General features: G+C 27.8%; 3 protein-coding genes across 4 annotated transcripts in view; 1 reads left to right on the forward strand and 2 right to left on the reverse strand.

Annotated features, from left to right (window-relative positions):
- The window catches only part of MSH1 (MUTL protein homolog 1), a 59079-nt gene extending 57955 nt beyond the window's left edge, over positions 1 to 1124 (forward strand). For both annotated transcript variants that reach the window (XM_088100524.1, XM_088100525.1), the window contains one exon: positions 738 to 1124. In XM_088100524.1, the coding sequence (XP_087956650.1) occupies positions 738 to 947 (210 nt within the window). In that variant the 3' untranslated portion in view covers positions 948 to 1124. The remainder of the gene's footprint in view (positions 1 to 737) is intronic.
- A 660-nt stretch (positions 1125 to 1784) lies between these two features.
- Positions 1785 to 2928, reverse strand: LOC124833051 (uncharacterized). The gene is made up of 3 exons (XM_047307422.2): positions 2875 to 2928; positions 2099 to 2233; positions 1785 to 1913 (listed from the first exon to the last, which is right to left on the reverse strand). The coding sequence occupies exons 1-3, from the start codon at positions 2926 to 2928 to the stop codon at positions 1836 to 1838; spliced, it is 267 nt and encodes an 88-aa protein (XP_047163378.1). The 3' UTR covers positions 1785 to 1835.
- Positions 2929 to 18594: 15666 nt separating this feature from the next.
- On the reverse strand, positions 18595 to 20354 carry LOC124833050 (uncharacterized). Its single transcript, XM_047307421.2, has 2 exons — positions 19649 to 20354; positions 18595 to 19417 (listed from the first exon to the last, which is right to left on the reverse strand). Exons 1-2 carry the CDS (start codon positions 20085 to 20087, stop codon positions 19176 to 19178), a joined length of 681 nt encoding a protein of 226 aa, XP_047163377.1. The 5' UTR covers positions 20088 to 20354; the 3' UTR covers positions 18595 to 19175.
- Positions 20355 to 23745: the final 3391 nt, after the last annotated feature.

The following is a 23745-nucleotide window of genomic DNA, read 5'->3' on the forward strand; positions in this document are numbered from 1 at the left end:
TACCAACTTTAGTATATTATCGTAATTTGAAGTAACCTTTTTCCTTATTTATTTTGTTTCTTCCTTTATCTTTGCGTGATACACAACGCGAGAAAATAACTAGACACCATGTAGGCAAAATTGAGCTATATATATGAATTTGCTTTTGAAGAAAACAAACGGGTAGACATTCCTAATTTATCCAGGAATCAATAATAACACCAACTTATTTTGATCTATTTCTATTATTAATTTTTACTATCTAGCATTTTTCTTTATTTCTATTTACAAGGGAGTAAGTCTCTGCTGTAAAAAATGTTCTCAGTACTTAGCTGTGGGGATGCCATAATTGATTCTATTGTAACTGTTTTTAGCCAAAAGCAGTATTTAATTGATAGCTGATAAACCTGGCTGCATGAATTGGTCTCATGGTTGGGTAGAATGGATCTGATTCCCTTCCGAATGATTGTCTCACATGAACGATCACATGAAAAGACTGAATTACTAATAAAAATTCTATACTCGGACCCACAGTTCTTTCTGGGGACTTATAGTTCTTATTGTGTCTATCTCCTTTATGGTATCTCTAAATATCATTTGTGATGACTTTTAGCACAATAACAAAAACATGTAATTTGTCTGAAATGCTGCAAATTATTCGTTTGTATGCCATCATTACGTTATACAGCTCCTTTCTTATTTTTTTTTTTTAATATTAGTCAATTAGTTGAATTTTTTGTTGCATTGAAATGTTATAGACAGATGATCTTGAGGGACGGGTTCGAAGACATAGATTGAAAGAAGGTATGCATGAAGCATCATTCCTTTATTTCCTTGTCCCTGGAAAAAGCATGGCATGCGAATTTGAATCTCTGCTCATCAACCAGCTTTCTAGTCAAGGCTTCCAACTGAGCAACACGTCTGATGGTAAGCATAGGAACTTTGGCACTTCCAACATGTATGCATAACTAGATGATAGACATTGATAATATCTAATTTAATTTTTCTGCCAGTTTTATATGGCGAAATCACTTTAAAAGTTTGGGAAGTAATGTCTGCAGCATTTTTGTTAGAATTAGTGGCTGTAGCTGTATTAATGTACTTTTGTCAATTATCTTACAAGTACAAAAAGGTCTCTTATCGTATCCCCCTTTGGTTCTTGCTTTAAATTATATTGAGATTAGGTAACAAAATCCTTATTTTTCAATATTCTTTTTGCTCTTTTTTTTTATTTGAAAAATTCGTTTTTGTTATAACTTTTTTTCATTTTCTTTCTCAATTCATTCAGATTTTGAAAGTATTTTTTTTTATCTTAGTTGAAACAATATTTTAAAATAACTTCACTCTTAAATGAAGGATGTTTATTTGCTATAAAAACATAATGCATTTTATTTCGAAAAATGAAGAAAATATCTTTAATAATACATTAAAAATTGAGTCATTTTAGAATTTTTTTTATGAAGTTAAAATTCTAGTTTTAGAATAAAGAAAACAAATAATTGTTTTTTAATGTCTTTATACAATATATCTTTTTCTTTATCAATTCCTATATATACAATTTTTTTATCTCTTTTATTGACTAGCAGCATCTAAATGGACTAAAAGTAGTTAAAAGTTAGAGTTTTATAATTATCATATTTAAATTAGTAATTAAACTATAATAATATGTAAAAGTGAATACTACAGAAAGTTAATCCAGAAAAGAAGAAAAATATAAATAAACAACTTTTTCTTACAAATGAATTTTCCTTGAAGAAAACTCCATAATAATTAACCAATAAATACTTAATTTGCTAGTCCCTAACAACTAGGAATAAGCAAGAACCTATAAAAACACTTTCACTAATGAACACTGATCACTTCTTGTCCATTCCCAGTGTGTGTTTCACACTATCCACAGCACCTTGAGCCATGTTCTTCATTTGCTCCCCAGTCTGCAAAAAGGGGTAATTGAAATTAGAACACTATTTAACGAATTAATTAAGATATTAATGTTCATGAAGTTGCAGTGAAAATCACAAAAAGAAACATAGATTATGTTCATGATAAGGATATTATATATGATGAACTCTTAAAGCGACATTGAACAAAAGTTGTTTGATATGAGAAAAAAGAGAACCTGTTGGAGAAAACCAGCTGCTTCCTCCTTGTTTTGCTCAGCAGTTTGCCCTGATGTGTTAGCAGCTGCATTAGCTTTGTCAACAGCTGCTGAAGCTGATTCCTTCGTAGATTGGACCAAATTTTCGGCCTTAGCCTAAACCATAATCAAACAACACTCATTAACAATTAAGAATAATATATATTTTCAATTTGCTAAGATAAAGAAACTGTTTGGCATGTATTGTGTAAGTTCAGAGTTAAATTTAAGGTTTATTCTCTTGCGTCTGATCTTCAATCAGGCCAGAATCAGTGGTACAGCTCTCATCAACAATAAATAAAATGAATTTTTAGAATATTTGTAAGTATAAATATCATTTTATAAAGTTTAATTACATTTAAAATTTATTTTACAAGATAATATTAAAATTATTTAACCTTTATCTTAACAAGATTTGTTATTTGTTAAATTATTTATTATTGAATTATTTTATTAATATTTAATTTTATACTTAACATATATATGTTTACAGAGATCTCACATCAAACATATTTATAGTATATAAATTATACAAACTTGATTTAATAAATAACTAAGAATTATATATATATTGTGTGAAATTAAGAGTTTGATATTAAAATATATGAAGAAGATGTTTGAGTTGAAGGTAGTGTAAAATATATATAAAGAAAGTCATTGAACCAAAGAAAGAAGTAATATAATATATAAGAAAAGAGAGTGAGGTTTTGGGTTGAATATTATATATGTGATGTAAGTTGAGAAAGGGATTTGTTGACCTGAGTCTGGCCTTGGGTTTGGCCTGCACTGAAGTTTTGTTGGGTACTTGACATCTTTTATTGATTTGATGAAAAAGAGTGATAGAAAGAAAAGATCTAAAATGGTGTTATTTGGTGTTTCACAAGCTTCATTTATAGATCTAAGAAAAGCATAAATATAGGATCCTCATACTCTGTTAACGAATGTGCGCATTTTTCTGTTTCTCTAACATGAGATAATCACGCATTTCCATCTTTCCTTTACTTTCATTTATTACTAGTTAATGCTTTTTTATTCTTCATTTTTCTTCCAACCAAAAATTTCAATGTTACAAAATAAAACTTACTATTTACAATTACACACTTTCTTTCTGCTCCTCCTCCATGCCATTCTTCATACATTCCTAACTAAAAACAACTTTTCATATTACTTTTCGGATTACACAATTTCAAATTCATTTTTTTTTTATTTTTCGAGTATATAATCCGAAAACCAAAATAACTTCAGAACTATATAATTTAAAAGTCAAAAATAACTTTCAAATTAGTCAATTTTTTTTTAAAAAAATATTTTTAGATTGCAAAATTTAAAAACCCTAAGGCTCGCATGCATCACATGTAAAAAAATAGTTTTTGAATCACATGCATCACCGTAAGGCTCGCATGCACCCGCAGCGAATGTCTAAAAAAAAGGGAAAAATGAATATTTACTCTGTTCCACTTTTTTTATTAGATGGTTATGTAGAGTTCTTCGCTAGGAATGATCTTGAAGTCTTTGATCTTCAATCATAGGTCAAAACTTAATAGAGATGGGTTTAGAGAGATAATGATTTTATAAAAATAAACTTTATATAATTTAAAATTTTTATTATTAAAATATTATACTATTATCTTTTTATATAAACCACTGTTGCTCTAACACCGGATTCTCACACAGTAAATAATGATAATTAAATAAATTAAAAACAAATTATTTTTCTAAAATATCAATTTAAAAAATCTTGATAAACTTTTAACTTAAAAATTGTCAATAGTGATATCTTTATATTATCAATAATCATTTGAAATTTAAATATTTTGTTGCATTTGATAAATGTTGAAATATTTTATTTGATAAAATAAAATCAATAAATTTGGCGTTATTGTCACTTGTTACTTTCTTTATTTTTGTATCAAATTATATTGACAAAAGCAACATAATTCATAAACATAGATTTAACTTCAATTTCATTATATAAAAAATAAACTCAAACTTTGAATAATAATCGATAATTGGTAAGTAATATTGCACCCCACATGATGATGAAGGAGTGTGATACAGTTTCCATAAATCACAATGAACGAATTCAAACAAACTCCCACTTTATGTAAACTGATTCTTACATTGTTTAGCACGGTAACATGCATCACGAGTTCTATATTATTATTTTTACTAAATATGCTCACACAAGGATTAACTTTTAACACCTTTTGTGACAGGTAACCTAAACGTCTATAATATATATTAATCATTAATGCATGCACCTTCGAAATACTCTAGAAAAATAAATTAAACCATACAATTGGAGGCATTGTGATACATAAATTAAATTGCAAATTAATTGAGACACATAAAAGACATTGCCAAGTTGCAAACTACCATCCAAATCACATTGTCCTCTTTCACGGTGTTGACATATTTCCTATTTGACAATCACACTATTGTGCTTGTAAACTTTCTCACATCTATCAAACAAGATAATTTTTGTCACTTGGTGTGATGCTCTTGTGTCAATAATAAAAAGAACTATGAAGAACAAACACAAATACAGACATAAACATGAAGATACCATGAAGTTGAAAAATATAGAACACAGGACACAATGCGATATATATATATATATATATATATATATATATATATATATATATATATATATATATTTCTTTTCAATTTTAATTTTTGTGAAAATCAAATTGATACACATCAATTAATCTAATATTGTCCTACAACTCAGACAACTAGCTCCTCATCCACAAGAGGTTCCCCTACACTCGCATCTTCATATGCTCACACTAATAAGGTGTTATTTGCAAAAATAAGAAGATAACATAGAAACCATAAAACACACAACATAGTAAGCTAGCTGGAAAATGAGATAACATGCATTTATAATACAATGAGTCATTCAATTATCACATAAAAGTATACATACAACCAAACTCTTGTAGAACTCAATTTATTTGGATATATGTCCTTGAGTCAGACTAGTGAAACCATGAACTTGTGGTGATAAAAATACTGTTCTACCGAGCTGACATACACAAGCTTATTCCCTGTCATGATCATAAGAACCCTAGAGTCATCCTTATGATAAGACCTCTTGCCACTCTCACCACCTAATCATTCTCCTCTACATGAGTATGAATGATTAGTAGAGTTAAGAATGGCTACACAAAAATGGAATAATGCTTACCTCAAGAAGCATCCTAGTGAATCACACAGTAAATAGGATTTTCTCTCTAGAAATCCCCATAATATCACCAATTTCAACGATCACAACCAATTAAGTATTACTCATATATTTCCAACAGTCTCATATAAAGAAATCGATGACTCATGCTTAATACGTCCACACATATGACATACATACTATAATTTCAAATGGGTCTATACATCCTCAAACAAGCATTCAAAAACACATATTAGAAACCATAGAGAATATGTCTATCTTGGAAGAAACTAGTTCCCATCACTTTTATCAAATACAACTTCCTTAAGTAAATTGCATAACAACTTAATAACACATTGTACAAACTGTTTGGGATTTTAGAAATAGACTTCACCTTGTCCAAAACTTAAACAAATTTATTTTTACATTCAAATTAAAGGTAATTGAATCAAGAACACATTGCAAAAAAGAATCAATCTAATTGGATAGATGTAAAAAAAATTATGCACTGAACAAACAACAAAGGTCAAAGTTGTATAATAAGCTAATATACAGAGACCTTAAGAGAAAAATTGGTGTCACTAAATACCTCTAATTTAAGATTTGACAGTCTAAGCAAAGAACTATGTGTCTAGGATCAACGGTTAAAGTTCCAGCTCGATTTGATACTAGATAATGCCCAACAAGACAGTTAACCATTGTCAAACTAGAGCCCAATAGTTAAAGTGTGGCGCCCGGTGTTAACAAGATAATGAACCACTATCCAAATGGCATCCAATGCCAAGAAATACCTCCCAACGATATAGCTACATAGGCTTGTTGTTCTAGGTTTTTCGAAACCTAACACCTAGTGGTGACCAGGGCCACCTAATGGTGACATTAATAGCAACTCAAAAACACCATTTTCAGACCCCAAAGCTTACATACATTGACTCAAGCTCATGCTTCTCGAACCTAATACATGAAACATACATTTTACAACACTCAATCATGCAATCAAGACTCAAAAATACCAATTATAATAGCCAAAAGTGTCCAAATAACTTTAGACAACTAAAAACACTTCTAGTTCAACAGGATGTTTTACATGAACATCACAAAGATGATCTGACATATCGTTATGATCACTGACCAACAAAGACTCATATAGAAGATTAAAAGGATGCATGCAAGTGGAAAAAATGCTCACATACAACAAAAAATATAAGTAAATTAAGAAAATGGATGAAACTATACTTATCCAAACTAAAAAATTGTTCGGTCAAAATTGATGAGCTCATTGCGATGATCAATCCTACGGTTTTGGATCTTGTGAGAAAGCAAGAGAGAAGAGAATTATAGAAAAATGATTTCTAAAGATTATATGTTTTCAAATAATGAAACTCATTCATAAAACTTTCTATTTATATAAATCTTTTTAATATTAAAATAATTGGGTCTCATTATCTATTATCATTATAAATTTTAAAATATCATTTTTTATGTCCTCACAATTAGTGTTAAGATTACAAATTTTAAAATAATTTTCTTAACACTTTATCGTTAGAAAAATATTGAAAATTGCAAAATTTTAAGAGAAATTTATTAAATAAAATTTTAAATTTTCTATTTATAATTTTTATCTTTATTTTTTTTTTATTTTAGAAAATATGTAATTTTGATTAAATTTTTAATTTATCTATATTTATTTTATTTCTTACATTACATTTAAATTAATAAAATCATGTTTAGAGTTCAATTAAATTGAAATAAAAAAAATAAAAAGTACCTAAAAATCAAGGATTTCGTTAAAACTGAAAAGCTTCTAATAAAATATCAAATGCTTCAATTTTAAAATGAATGGATGGAATTTACGAATTGAGAAAAATAAAACTAAATTTATATTCAATATTAAGTCAAACATAATTTTGTGATTTTTAATAAAAAATATTTTCCAACGTATTAAAGAATAAATATATATTTTCGTACAATGGATCTTCCTTGTCATTTAGCTTATAAATTATTACTAAAAGTTTAATGCATGATGTCAAAAATGTTAAATGGAAAATATATTCAAATCTTGTTGTTTTAATTTTATTCAAATTCTGTCTTTCAAATCAAGATTTGATACAACTTTAAGGAACCATATTGTACAATTGTACAAATGTTTCTTTGATGTCCAAAAATCATAATAACCTCAATTCGATAAAATTTTAAACACCTCTCCTTTTGCATTTGATCTTTTCGATAATTATTGAGAACCAATTAATTATTAATTAGGTCATCTCATTGCAAAATATTCTAGCATAATACACTTTATATCTACCTAGTGGAACATATATTTTCTGAAAAAAATATTTAGAACAATAAGTATATAAAAAATAATGAGTAATTACACAGTAATTATTTTAGTATTTGAATATTTTATTTTTGTTTTTTTAATTTTAAAATATAATTAAAGGTAAAATAGAAATATAAAATGCATATGAAAAGGGAATCTTTTTTATTGTATAAATATATATTTTAAAATATAATTTGTGATACCTTTAAAAATATACTTCTATAGCCAAAAGGGAGTTTACTTTGTTCACGAATTAGATCGATTAGATTTTGAGAACTCTCTATGATGATTCTAACGACAGACCTTGATTGACGTATGAATGTAAAGTCATAAAGAGAAGACAAAGAGATTAGAATAGGTCAATCAAGGTCTGTCGTTAGAATCACCATAGAGAGTTCTCAAAATCTAATCCATCTAAATCGTGAATAGAGTAAACTCCCTTTTCTACCATTTTTATTGAGAAAATATGTGTTTTTATGTTGTCTAAGGTTTTTCTAGATTGTATGTAGCTCAATCCTACTTCAATATTTTTCATGAATCTAATGATAAACTTAGGTAATTAATTTGATCTTCTTATGTGTGTAAATATGTTTTGTGGGTGGAAGTTGCAAAAATGAGTGTTGAGAAACTTAAATGTAACATGTGAAGTGAGGAAAGCTAAACTGTAGTTTTTGTATAAAGATTTTTTTTGTTTGGATGTTTAGTTGTGTAGTGATGTTGTGTTTTGCTAGCTCAAATTGATTTGTTGATTTTGTTTTTGATAGATATGAGATTAAAAACCCTTAATTTTCATGTTTTTGTGGAAATTTTGGTGTTTTGTATGACATGTACTAGAAATGGAATTGGTTGGGTACGAAATTGGTGAAATTGTGATTTGTGTGAGGTATGAAATATTGGTTTGGTTTTTGGTATGCTTAGGATTGTCTAAAAAAATGCAAATTTTAATTATATGAATTATGCAAATGTGAGAGTGTAAAAAATAGGATATTAGAAGTGATAGCTTGTTCTAAATAATGAGACTTGATTATTTTAACTTAAAAGTTCAATGTATAAATATAATTTCTATTAATGAGTCTCATTATCCAAAAACATATCATCTCTCTAAAACATGTTCTCTAAGAGCTCTCTACCATCTCTGTAAGCCTTTTCGTTCTATGTTTGAAGACTAGAGAACACCTAAGTGATCACTAAGGTTGTGTCTTCAAGTCTGATCAGTTCTTATAAAAGAATAAGTTAGTTTTTTCTCTTTTCTTTAATTTGCATGTTTTCCCATGCATGTGAGCATTATGTGTCATCTAAGTCTTCTATAAGGCTCTTTGCTTATCAGTGGTACTAACATTATGTCGTGATCATGATTTTGTGGCTCGTAGGAGCAGATAAAGTTCGTTGAGCTATAGGAATCGCTCTAGGTTCCATATAGTAGTTTGAGCTTCTAACATTAAGGAAAGTTAAATACCATTATTCTCAAGTTCTAATATGATTAAAATTGTGTGTTCGTGTTTAATGGTATGTGATTGATTGAAATTACTAATTTAGTTTATTGAATCACTGTTAAAATATGCTTTGAGTCTGATGATGGTGTGTTGTTTGACACACTTGTTTTGTTTTGTAATTGGTAGTATATTATAAGGATATTCTGTTGTGACTACTTGTTGAAAGTGTTCCTGTTGTTGGTTGTCTAAGATGGATGAAAATTGAAGTGTTAGTTAGTTAAATTTGCTGTTGAAATTTGGTTATTTAGTATGTTGTTGTGTTGTTTGAAATTGGTTGAAGTTGGATTTGAGATGATGGACTAAGTCTTTAGCCAGTGGGACAAATTGGTATTCACTTTGACACTGAAACATGTTTTCGGACTAAGTACTGAGTCAGAAATACCAATTTGGTCATTTGGATAGGTCATCAGTTCAATCAGATCATAGTTTGAAATGTGCAAGTTTTTGGTATGGCACTCAACTCCAGTTTTTATGATAAGTGGCCAAAATTTGAATGGTCTAACATTGTTGAGTGTTAGTTACTATTGTAGGTCTAGAGCTATTTTCTGTCTTTTGGCGTTGAGTGCTCTCTTTTGCGAGAGCTTCTGCATTAAGCGTAAATCTGAGCGCCAATATGTTTTCTATGATTCTTTGATCTTTGCTTAACTAAATTGGTTTTTTATGGATGTTATTTATGCTTAGTGTGAATTTGGTAATGTCGTATGAGTTATATTATGACTATATGTATGTATCAAGTATGATGCTAAAAGAATTTCAATGAAAAGTTGTTATATGGTTTCAAGTTGTGTGTATTGATGTAAGGATTCCATATTTGAAGTTATCCCAACGTTTAAAATAACCATTCAATTTAGAGTAGAGAAGAGTGAGGTATGTGGTGAGAGGAGCATGATGTCCTAGTTTAGGAGTTTTACCTTGTTCTAAGGTATTAATGGACTAACTTTGTGTATAATACAGTGAAACCCATTGACAATGACTCTATAGAGTAGTAAAGGCCACCATAAGTGCATAACCTGCTAGATTTTGACACCAATACATGTATCTGGATGATCAAGTCTAGAATTAGTGTTTGTATGCTTAGGAATTTGTTTGATTGACTTTTGTTTAATTGTTTTATTCATAACTCAATTATATGTATGTTTCTTTGGTAATTTATTTTATCCTTCTATCTTTGTTGTGTGTTTTCTTGTTTGCTGTGATAACCTTAATGGTGTGAGCAGATGAGGATATTTTTGTACACCAGGTACAGGGTGGTGATGCAATAAGGAACATAAAGTAGGATTTCTTATTCATATATATATATATATATATATATATATATATATATATATATATATATATATATATGTGTGTGTATATGTATATATATATATATATATATATGTGTGTGTATATGTATATATATATATATATATATGTGTATATGTATATATATATATATATATATGTATATGTATATGTATATGTATATATATATATATATGTATATGTATACATACATATATATGTATGTATACATACATATATATGTATGTATATGTATATGTATGTATACATACATATACATATATGTATACATACATACATATACATATATGTATACATACATATGTATACATACATATGTATACATACATACATATGTATATATACATATATATATATATATATATATATATATATATATATATATATATATATATGCTTTTGTAAAACTTTAGTATTTCACTTTAGTTTTGAGTGTAATAGAACTCCTAGTAGGGTATAACTTTTGTATATAAATTTTGGTGTTATAGTTATGTTTGGATAATTGTCATAACATTTTATATGTCCTCTTTTAGGTTAATTTTTCTTTTTTTATTGGATATGTGATGATTCCTGTAGTAGTTTTAATACTATTAAAATGGGATATTATAACACACTCGTTGGACGAGTTCATGTAAGTCAATTTTCTCGAGAGCTTTGACTGTTGGGAGAGTGGGTGGTCGTTGAGAAAAAATTTAAATGATTTTCTCCCATCACTCATTTCACTGGGTGAGCCAAATGCTTAGCTGAGCGAAAAGTTAATGTGTTTTCCAAAGATTTTTGTCATCTAAGAGAGATTGTTTTTGTTGGGCGAATTATTGTGAAATTTGTTCCAGTGCTAGACTCGTTGGGCGAGCCATTCAGGCATTGTGAGTGGACCTCCAAGGGTTGCTTGTTGAGCGAGTGTGTGATTTCATTGAGTGAGCCTATTTGATTTTATTTAACTTTTCTATGATGGAAATTCTAGAAATTGAGATGGGAAAAGGTGATATTGATTACAATGAAGATGTTTTCAGGTTAAATTAATGATATGTGATAGCGAAATGTTGTGCTTTGTTGTATGGTCAATATCTTTTATAAGGAGGGCGAATTTGGTAATATTAGTCTAAAGTTATCTATTAATGAGTGTGATTTAAACTACAAAATGTGTGCTTGTTTGTATTAGACTTACATTTATTTGGTAGTATGATTTTGTGTTCATTAGCTTATTCTTCTTTTTGTGTTGATTGTTTTGTCTCTTTTGCAATGATCATTCAATGTGTGACCAAATGGAGTTGTAGTGATAAGACTCATCAATAGACTAAGAACGATTCTTAAAACTCTTTTTAGAATGAACGCATTCCGTATTTTATGTATTTTGAAAGACTTTACTTATGAAAAGATTGTAAATACATTTTTATTGTGTGTTTATGTATATCTTTTATTAGTCATATGATCAATTAATTCTTAATACTCAAATATAGAAACTAAAGGAAGTAGAATAATATATTTTCTTGGATCATTACATAATTAAAAATGAAATAAATATATAAAATATGTACGTTAAAACGAGGAATTTTATTATGTATTGTTTTAGAATATTAATTTCAACCTATTTATAATATTAATAAGTTTTTTTGTTGAAATTATACTAACTCAATTCCCTTAAATCACTAGTGCAACAAAGGGATACAACAGCAGTTGTTTTGGATCTATGACAGCGGTTGTAGAACTGAGGTATATTCAGGCGAGATAAAAAATCTAGGACTTTTGGCCTCGATTCAAAAATCGAAATAAAAAGTTTATGATTTTGCCTTGGTTTAAAAAACTTGAAGTAATAAACCAAAAAATAAAAAAATAAAAAATTGGGTTTATTATTTCGGTTTTGGTTTCAACCGAGGTCGTAGACCCTTAAAATTAATTAATTAAAGGATTTATGGCCTCGGTTGGATCCAGAACTAGGGCAATAAACTCTTTTTTGTCTCAATTTTTACCAGAATCGTTGTCTAAAGTATGTTTTCTTTTTTTAAAAAGTGATCGTTTCTGTAAACATTCCATAGCATAACACAAACCTAGAAACACAAAAAACAAACCTGCACACAAGAACAATTATTTAATGTGATTTTTTGTTTTCATAGCTATGGTCATTATCTTTGAACGAAATTTTTTTTTAGCACTATTTTAAACTCATATTTGAGAAGAAAAATCTCAAGAGCCCTTTAATTCGGATCAATCTGAAGTTTAAAAAATATTTGCATTGCAAATATTAAAATGACCCTAACTTTCACCTCGATTAACCGTTTTCCTATTATTATATATGCATTTGGCGTAGCCAGCTAATCCTTCCATATATCCTAGAAAACACTGTTTTCTCCCATAAAATATTGTTTTTATGTTTTTTTGAAATTTATTTTGTTTTTTTGAAAACTTTGCAAAAATAATTAAAATAGTTAGAGTTTGAGTTTTGAGCTGAATTTTTGTGAGTGATTTTCATGATTTTTTGGACCTTCATACAAATTTTCAAGCCATTTGGAGTTCATTTGAGCACACTCTCGATTTTACCTATACATATGAATAACTAACAAACACTCAAACGAAAATATCAAAAACCTAAAATGAAACTAACCTTGAAGGTGGTTTTGTGCTGTTGAAACGAAATGAAAAAAATATCTAAAGAGCACCTGTGCACAAAATCAATCGATCAAAACGAAGAGAAAATCATACCTAAGCACTTTTCAAATCTTTTATTGATTTCTTTTTCTCTCTCAAAATTTTTGTATTTATTTCTAAAGTTTTTATTCTTCTTCTTCATTAGATTTTTTCTAAATCATATTTAATCTCATTTAATAAATGTTTTTTTTAATATAATCCAAATTGGGATGAACCATTATAAAATTAAAAATGTTCATTGTTATTTCTCAAGAAAATGTTATAAAAACAAATATAAGTCCCTAACAATTTTATAAATTTTTGTGAAAATAATTGTTAAACTTTCTAAGACTATTAGAAGATCCCTATGCAACGACTAATAGAGTAATTTCCTTGAAAAAATTTCCAAAATATTTTTAAAAGTTTTATTCAAACTTCCTTTTAGAAGTAACCTGTTATTTTAATTGGTATTGGAGTTAATTCTTTGGGTTAGTTATTTGCAAAACAATATGAAAAGAATATGTAAAATATTCAACTAGATAGAATGATTGTTTTCTTTAAGTTATGCCACATCGAAAGTATGGATGTGGTGTAGAATATCCAATACATTCTAGTAGATGATGTCAATTATCCTATTTCCAAATACATTAATTAATCATATGCTTGAATGGTTAGCAGGGGATTCTCTCTCTTTCTTTTAAGACGGGTTCTCTAGTTATCTACAAAAATCACTTTCATTTGATATTATTGCTATGTATGTCATTTGGTCTATGCACCCCTTATGTTTGGTATATTTGTGAATTTTTGGAATAACACATAAAAGTATTTATGGATGATTTTTCTAGTTAGGGTTCATCTTTTGAAGAACACCTTGGTAATTTAAATAAATTATAGAATGATTATGTTCAGACTAAAGTTTGTTTTTAATCTATAAAAATGTCATTTAATGGTAGAATAGACATAATTCTAGTTTTAGATCAAATTTCAACACCCTTTAATTTGATTTTAATTATGTGTCTGAAGTATAAAACATAATCTTATAGCCATCAAGTTTTGTTAAACGTAAATGTCTTATTAAGCTATTAGACACAAGTTGTAAGTTGTGTGGTTGAATAGACAATAGTATTTTTTTATTATGCTTTTCGCTTTATAAGTTTTTGTTTGAATATATATAAATTTATGAATTTATATATGTCTATTCGCGAAATATAAATGTGTTTTTGGGCTTTTCGCTTTATATGAATTTATATTCAAACAAAAATTTATATATATAAAATAAATATATATAAGTTTTTCGCGAATATTTTGGGCTTTTGACGATGAATTCGTGAACGACATTATATTAGGAGATGTTAAATTTACATTTAAAAAATTCTACTTTAAACTTAACGTTGAATTATTAATCAATTTTCTTAGTTTTATTTAATTAATTGTGATTTTTTTTTACAACTCTACGAGACCTGAAAAACAAAAAAATCAGTTTTTGGTATTTTATAAAGCATGAACTATGAACATGTAGTGTAATAACCAACTAACGCACAAGTTCAATCAAATAACAACAACAAACAAATTCAATCAAACAACAACAACAAACAAGTTCAACTAAACAACAAGAACAAACAAGTTCAACTAAACAACAAGAACAAACAAGTTCAACTAAACAACAACAACAAACAAGTTCAACAAAAAACAATAAATAAGTTTTTCAAAACGAAAACTAACCTTCAAAAGGTGGGTTCTCTTAGAATAATTTCATGACAGCGAGAGAGAAAACAAAATGCGTCTATGAAGGACAAGAGTACGAAAATAATCGGTTAAAACATACAAAAATCATACTTAAAGTAATTAATTAATATGCATTTGTATCAAATGAAAGAAAGATTACATGTGATGCTCGTCAAACTTCGTTTGAGAAAAGTTTGAGAACAGAAGAAGGTATAGCCGGCTAAGATAAAGGGAATGAATTTTCAATGTCCGGCTCAAATTTTTATTGAATTCAGTAACCTTTTGATGTTAAATTTAAAAGTCATTTCACCTTTTATATCATTTTATGTCGAATTACAGTGCATTTATTTACAAAAAAGTCACTGCTCATTTTTAACGTTGGTTATTCAGTGATTGGACGTTGAACGCGTGACATTATATGTTGTTTTTGTATTAATGGACTCTTGACATAATATATATATATATATATATATATATATATATATATATATATATATATATATTACGAAGGATAAATTTCCAAAATGAAGTGTGTGTCTCATCTTCCTTAAATATTTATCATGTTTTTTTTTAAAAAAAAATTCATCAAAATCGTTGGAAGGAGTGTTTTCTATTACAAGGGTTAAATATGTTTTTAGTCCCTAAACTATTGACCGTTTCTGATTTTCGTCCCTCTTCCAAAGTAAGGTACAATTTAGTCCTCAATCTTTAAAAAACGTTCGTTTTAGTCGAAAAAACGAACGTTTTGAGGACTAAAACAAGGACTAAAAACAAAATTTTGAGGACTAAAACGAACGTTTTTCTAAAGAATGAGGACCAAATTGTACCTTACTTTGGAAGAGGGACGAAAACCAGAAATGACCAATAATTTAGGGACTAAAAACATATTTAACCCCTATTACAATTGTGATTTATTATCAAAATACCTTACAATTTTTTGGTAACATTAATCATATTGAACATTACACAATATACGTGAATGCATTATATAGCACTGCAGCAGAAAGTGTCGAGTGTACAATTTTTCTTTATACCTTTTGTTCCTTTTGAACTGAATCTTACCCGAAAATTGTCAAAACAATTGAATCAGATAGATAGAAGATGTTAAAAAACCCGAGCAAAACGGAGAAAAAACTCTACTTTTTGCACATAAAGTAACTGCAATAATGCCCTTAGATTCTCTGTATGGGACCTCAATGCAAGAGAAGATTGTTGTTTTCTCATGAGAGGCTTTATGCTCCCACAATCAAAATTATAAATTATTTTCGACTTACAATTCATGACGATGAGATTGTTGCTTTGTCCTCGTATATCTGTTAACATTTTAAATCAAACTGCGTTCAAATGTCTTTTCAAATATTCAAAATTTTACATTGCTTTTGTATTTTTTTTTTCTTTTTTCAAAACCATGCAGTTCAAGAGTTTTTTTTTTCTGTCACGAAATTATCTAAATTTATTCAACCAAATATTAATTTTACAAGCCTTTTCCACTCCATAAAAGCTAAACACAATTGTTTAGCCAATGAAATCATGGATTCATATATAGATATATTACATTGGATTTTCCATACTTCAATGGCTAAATAATTTAAAAAAAAAAAACAGTTCTTCTTTAGTTGTAATGATTAACATTAAAAAAAAAAAATCAATGATTAGGTTTTCTCTCTTTCAACCCCTTCCCATAACTTTCTACAAAAGGGAACCAATATTGATGATGAGAGTGATGAAATTTTTCTACCAAAATGTCATAGATCACGGATTCAATCTATTATTATGCAAAATGTCATACATCTTGTTTTTCTTTTTCTAATTTTAGGTGTTCTTATAAGAGGGAACGAATGATTAATTTCTTAAAATATTGAATTTATTTAAATACTAATTAATTTTAATCTCATAATCACATATTTAAAGAATAAAGTTATTTATCAACTTTAAAGTTTCGATATTTTTCTTTGAGTGCATGCTTACCTTATTTTATATGATTAAATTAAGTTAATTTTCATCTTAGATCTATAAAATAAATAAAATATTCTTTAGTGGAAATACTTTTTTGTTGTACTTTTCCCTTTAAGACGTGTCTCTAACTCAAAATATAAGTTGCATTAAACATGTTCATTCTCAAAAAGGAAAGTTCTTGGTATTATAACTTTGATGTATTACACTTTTTTTTTTCTTATTTCCTTTATATATTTATAAAGTGTGAATTGAACATGATAAGAAGAAAGACATGTATAGAAAAAGATATGATGATGGACATAAAATATAATTCTTTTTTCACTTTTGAGCTTTTTCTTCTTCATGTTTTCACTTTACCAGAAACTATATGAAGTGCGTTCTTGAAAACGATAGAGTATATTAAATGTAATTTATTTTTACTTTTTTACTTTTTTCACGCATCATGATTTTTGAGTTTAAAATAAATTAGCTTAATCCGGTTTATTTTTTATAGATTAATCTATGTAAAAATATTTTATTTTTTAAATTTATTTTATGTGTTTATTTTATGTATTTATTATAGTACAATCAAAATAATTTAGTTTTATTTATTATTTCATAATATTATTTTATAATAGTATAATCAAATATTCATTTATTTTATCAAATATTATTACAAAAACATTCGATAAAAATTAGAATATCAATTTATTTAATTTAACAAATAAAATATATTAAACATCTAAATTATTTAAACATTGGACATCGTTATAATATTTTCAAATTATCAACCTACATTTAAAAATAATGAATAATTATAATAAAAATTTGTGAAGCAGGTGTACTGGTTTACATAGGGATTAAACCTCACTGATATCTATAAGCAAAATATAATTAAAAGTATAGTTGGTTCTCATGTAGGGTTTTTGAAAGAGACATTTTTTTTTAATTGAAAAGAGAATCCAAAAACACCAGTACTCATGCAAATTTGTCCAGATTTTGGCAGAAAATATCTGCTATAACTTACAACTAATTACATTATTATTTTTACGGGAATTAGAAAAGGATATATAATTACCTCTCTAAATTATGTGTATTAATCTATTTATTATTACTACTGTTATATATATTATATATATGTGTGTGTGGTAAAATAGGTAAATTGAAATAAATTTAATTAAATAAACAAAAGTGAGCAAAAAAAAAAAAATACGTTGGCAAGACTGCTGCCCTGGTACATTAAATATTAATTATTTATTCTGTGATCCATGCCTGTAATTACTTAGTGTAAACAAAAAGCCAAACCCAAAGTCTATAATACATTTGTCCGTTAGTTAATAAAAAACTGAAAAAGAATGGCTTTTGTAAAGCATAAATAAAGAATATGAAAAAACACTTCTTTAATTTATTAAAAAGTTTTAAGAATTATTTATTTATTCTACCCTTAATTTCGACCAGGGTTACTTTTTTTCCCCTCTTTTAATAATTGAATCAAATGGTTCATCTTATTCATTAAATAAGCCACTGGTTTTTATCAACTATGCTATTCATTTAATTATGAAAAATAAAAAGTATTTCTAACACGTTTTTACATTCATTTAATACATTATTCTTTATTTTTCTATTACAAAAATTATATGTAGATGTGTAAACCTATCATTGTCATATCTTGTACTAAGTAGAGTCACATGGTGCTCTTGTCTTTTGATATTTGCTTTAGTTTTTTTTTTCAATTCATTAATGAATTTGATTTCTTTTTTACTTTTGAGTTTTGATGCTGTTTTATTTTTTGGGAACTTTTAAAATCTACTAAAAAAATGTTAAATTTAATATTTTTAAATATATTAAAAAAATAATATAATAACATCAATATATTTTAAAAATTCAGCAAAAATAACACCAAACATTAAGGGAAAAAAAATCTAACTGATATTATGTATTTTCTGGGTCAATAGCTACTAATTGAAGGAATGTGTGTGACCAATGACTGAGTAGGTGGCCACCACAGTCTTTTGCATTGAAGGGAAATACACCAAATAAGAGGAACAGAAACTTCTATTAGAAACTAACTTTAATAATGCAAACAAAAATAGGTAAGTAAATAAATAAATAACCATATTCTCTGTATCTTTCCTTCACTGGTCCTTAGACTCTGCCATATTCAACACCTAAACTAGTCCACAAGGAAACAAAAAACTGCTACTCTTCCTCTTTGTTCTGTTTCCTGCAATGGTCAAGAAGAACATTTTTTTTCTTCTGCTTGTTTATTTTTCTACAGAAAAAGAAGGGAAGAAAAAATTGAAAGAAAAATAGGTGCTTTTGAAAAATACAAACAAACCCACTAACCCAAGTATACACTAATAATAATAATAATAATAATAATAATAATAATAATAATAATAATAATAATAATAATACATACTGAACCACATTTTTCAATTTTGGATATGAAAAAACCTAGGTTTTGTGTGCAGTGTGTTTGCATTTTCATTTTCCCAATTTGCTCCTCAAGAGACTCTCTTTGGTTTGAATTGAACTCTTCTTGCCATTCATAATCCTCAGGCTTTGCCTTAACAGGTCAAACTCCCTCTCCTTTTTGTTCTTCTCTTTCTCCATTGCAAGTAATTGGAATTTTAAGACCTTCACAGTTTCCTCCTTTTCTTGCAATTCCTTTCTCAGATTTTCCATTTCTATGTCATTTTCCTCTGCTTTCCAATACAAACCATCCCCTGTCAAAAACCATATCAGAACTTCACACATTTGTTTCAAGGTCATTGGTTACTTTGTTATACCAGTTTCTAAAGAACAAAGTAAAAACTAACTGAACATGTTAATTGGACTCTTTTAGGACACTAATAGCATAATTGCATAAAAGCAAATGGTAAAATTACTATGAATTCATGTTCTGCAACTCATAATTTTGCTAAAAAGAGTATATATAGAGAGAGAAAGAGAGAGACCATCGTATGTTCTTTGAATGAGTTCATCAAGCTCATTCTTGATTTCAAGATATAGTTGCTTCCACTTCTCGACAGCTTCATCTCTTCTTGCTCTCTCCTCCTTCATCTGTTCAACCAAGAGTTTAGTTCCCATCAATTCCCACTCTTTCTGACTGTTCTTCTCCATCAATCCAACCTCAATCTCTCTTATCTTCTCATCCTTCTCTTCTACCAAACTCCTCAACTGCTTCACCTCTTCCCTCAGCCTCTTACCCTCTTGCTTCCAATCTGCCTCCTTGAAAGTGAACACCATTATGTCTCTCTCATAGCTTCTACTGTCCTTCTCCCTCTCATACATCATCTCCTTGATCTCCTCTTGCAAGACCCTAACTTTCTCCTTCAAATTCATCACATATTTCTCAGAAGAACTCCTCCCACTTTTGCTCACTCTTCCACCCATGTTTGCTGCCTCTGGGTCGTGTGTGGTGAAGTTATTATAATAGTGATGATGATGATAACGGTGGAGGATGAATGGTGGTGTAAAACTTGAGTACAGGGTAGGCTATAGGCTCCTGAATATTGATAGAAAACGCACCAAGAATTTTGGCGTATTTTATGAAAACTGAGATAAGAGTGATAGTTGTACTAACATTTCAATAATGGAAGTGGTGAAATGAGACTCGTGAATAGCACTTGACAAGTGAGAATTTACATTCGACACATACACACCACATGTTCTGCCTGCATACCAATTATAAATAGGAATTCACCTATTCACATGCAAATATTTCTCCCCCAATTATTAAACAACATAATTGCCTAATTCCAATTCCTCACACTCCCAATTTTTTTATGCTTATATTTGCTTCCTCGATTGAACTTACCATATAGAATACCATGATTTAATTGTTAGGATACAAGTTCCACATATAATAAAACAAATATAAGATGGAATGATACCAAAAGTAAGTACGTCGGTGAGAACTTCATCCAAAACGGACAATATTTATCCGTGTGAAAAAATCTATGTGTATTGAACCTCTTCATCTAACTAAAAATTTAGATCTAAAGCGTATCGAATTATGAGTCAATTAATGTAATACCATCCAAAATCTTAATAGATTTTTTTGTAAGTCTTTTCTCTTATACATTGTCCATCTTAAATTCCTTAGACATTTGTCTCCTAAATAAGTTATAAGAAATAGTTAACTATATGTTTAACAAATTTAAAACCATTTAGAGAGAAAAGACAAAATAAATGCCAACATTTTCAAGAGATAACATTAGCATCCTTGTGCTGTATTCCTTCCCACATGGCTGACCCTAAACATAACTCTCGTGAAGTTTTGTGACAGTTTATTGGAACTTAATCATAGAAGGGTTTATTTTTTTAGATCAGAAAATTCAGAGACAAGAAAGCAATGGAGAAAAAAAATGTGTACTTACTAGATGACAATTTGGGCAAACAAAAAGTCAATGTTGATCAGACTGAAAAAGAGCAAGGAAAATTCATGCATGCTTACCTTTTGCAATGGGGAAATTCCCCTCTATAATTATCAGCATGTAATATAAAAATGTTTTCAACTTTTCCTGAACAATAGAATAAACTTTGCCCCATAAGCCACATGAGTAACACTTAAACCCACATAGATGTGTATTTCTTATATAAAAAAAATGGTAGAAAAAAGCATTGGATGGTCCATAGCAGATAGCAGATAGCAGATAGCAGCAGATTAGGAGAAGAAAGGTTGTAATGGGAAGCACATTTAGAGAGTGTGACAACAATATTCTGAAAGTGAGACTCAGCCATGTTGGAGAAGCATCCTATATTTTGCAGGCATTAATGATTGTGTTTTGGTTGGAAAGAAACAAATTTTCAATGTGTGATATTTGTATATTTCCCAATACGACATGATGGTGCATGCTGGTACAAAAAAACATTAATAATGGTATGTGGATGCCACCTTTGGATTCCCTGCATGAAAAGGACTTGTAGCATTCCTGTGATTATGGCCTTGTAGTGTAGGTTTTCCCTGCAAGGTCAATCACTCAGCATCATTAAATTGCTCTGTGTTTTTCTTCATCTTCTTTGGTATGGTATTTAAATCTTACTGTCCTTTCTACATGTCAGTAGATATATATTTCTCCCCATGCTCTCCTTATGCTTCCAAATCACTGTACAAATCTCCTTAAATTGCAAACTAAAGTGGTTAAAAAGTTATCCAGTACATATGTTAAGTGTCTTGTTTACTCTCATATTTATGGTTTCCACTTGTTAGGAATACACAAAATTTCACATTCACAAGGGCTAATCACAAAATTCAATAATACATAACAATAATATATGCCTATAAACTTCCAGTACTTTAGGTTAAAAATGAATTCCAAATATTAGAGTCAAATTCACCTTTTAAAAGAAAATTTTATGGATTAATCGTATTAATGCAAAATTGCATAAACCATTCCGTTTATATATATATATATATATATATATATATATATATATATATATATATATATATATATATATATATATATATATATGTATGTATGTATGTATATAGTGTTATTTATTTTTATTTTAACTCTTTAAGTTTTTTATTCATCGAGTTGGATGTATATTTATTTAAGATATTATTATGGTTGTCTTATAATATGGATTTTTTGCTTGGAAAGGAAAATATTGATAGTGGAGAGATAATTTATTTTAGTACTGTTAAAACATGAGAAGGTAAAGCGATATTTCATGAGAATTATTTATAAAATTCAAGATAGGACAACCTCATATTTATGATTTGATAAAATTTTATGTTTCGAAACTTTGAATGAAATAATTAGCTATGACATAAGAAAATAAAAGAAGTTATAAATAAAATAATTCAAAAAGACAATGTGAATAATTGAAAGAACAAAATTAGCATGGAGAAGAAAGTAGTTTATTTTTCAAAAAGCATTACACTTTGTAATATAAAATCTATATGTAACATGCCTAAGCATAATGATAATGTTAGGAGATTATGTAGTAGTAGATCTAATATCGATTAAGTCTAATAGTCAAGCTTATGTTATAAGCTAAAATAAGTGAGGAAATACTTAAAATAAAGTCAGATGAAAGATGAAAAGAGTTTCCATACGAACAAAAATACTTAAATCACTAATAGAATCTTTTCCTAATGCAGATGGGAGCCATCACTTAGTTGATTGTGGTAAAAAAGATTATTTCATTTAAAAGTAATAGTATTGTTTAGAAGGGTAATATGAATTACAATTTTTTGTTAATGTTTTTTTGTTGGTACCTATTGCTATAAAAACCAGTCATAATGGATCAAAAGTCAGACAAGTGTTGGAAAAATTTATGGAATCCGTGTAATTTTATTTTTCTGAAATGGTTAGATTTTGAAAAAGTTATTGATAAGGGTAAACAGTGATTGCAATTTCTTATTGATAAATTAAAGTGTGAGAAAAGAGAAGTGAAAAGCTGACAATGACTACAATTTGTTAGGATATTGTATTGAAAATAATTTTTTTATTGTAACTGATTGCTCCAAATATTGTTCTTTTATATAATTACAATATAGAGTTTTTATTATAAACATAAAAAAGTGATAAAATGTATGTATTATTTATAATTTTAATTAGAAATTAAATTGTTCACATTAGTATAAAATAAAATGATTATATTTTTAAATTGAAATATTTATACAACTTCATAAGTAAATTATCTATAAATAATTGATATAGTATAATTATAAATTGAAAGTTAAAATGGTTAGTAATAGTCAAGAATTAATTTTTCATCTATAAGAGGTAGAACATGCATAATAGGGACACATATGAGGTTAAAGAAAAAAAAAATGATAATTCATTAATATTCTTTGAGCAAACTAAATAATAACAATTTAATAATGACAAGTTACCATGTGAGGTTCAGTTCAGCGTTCCATAAAAAGTTCTTAAAATGAAAATTAAGCTTCACTTGTATGTTTTAATTTACTCATATCATTGTATATTTATTGTAAAAACTGAACGAGTCGAACTTAAAACATTGTAAAATTAAATATCTACAGAATTTCACACTTATATGTGATCCCAATTTTCAAATTCAATCTTATAAAATT

Source organism: Vigna umbellata, chromosome 10 (assembly GCF_029865625.1).
Source record: "Vigna umbellata cultivar VRB3 chromosome 10, Vumbellata_1.0, whole genome shotgun sequence".
Taxonomy (NCBI): domain Eukaryota; kingdom Viridiplantae; phylum Streptophyta; class Magnoliopsida; order Fabales; family Fabaceae; genus Vigna; species Vigna umbellata.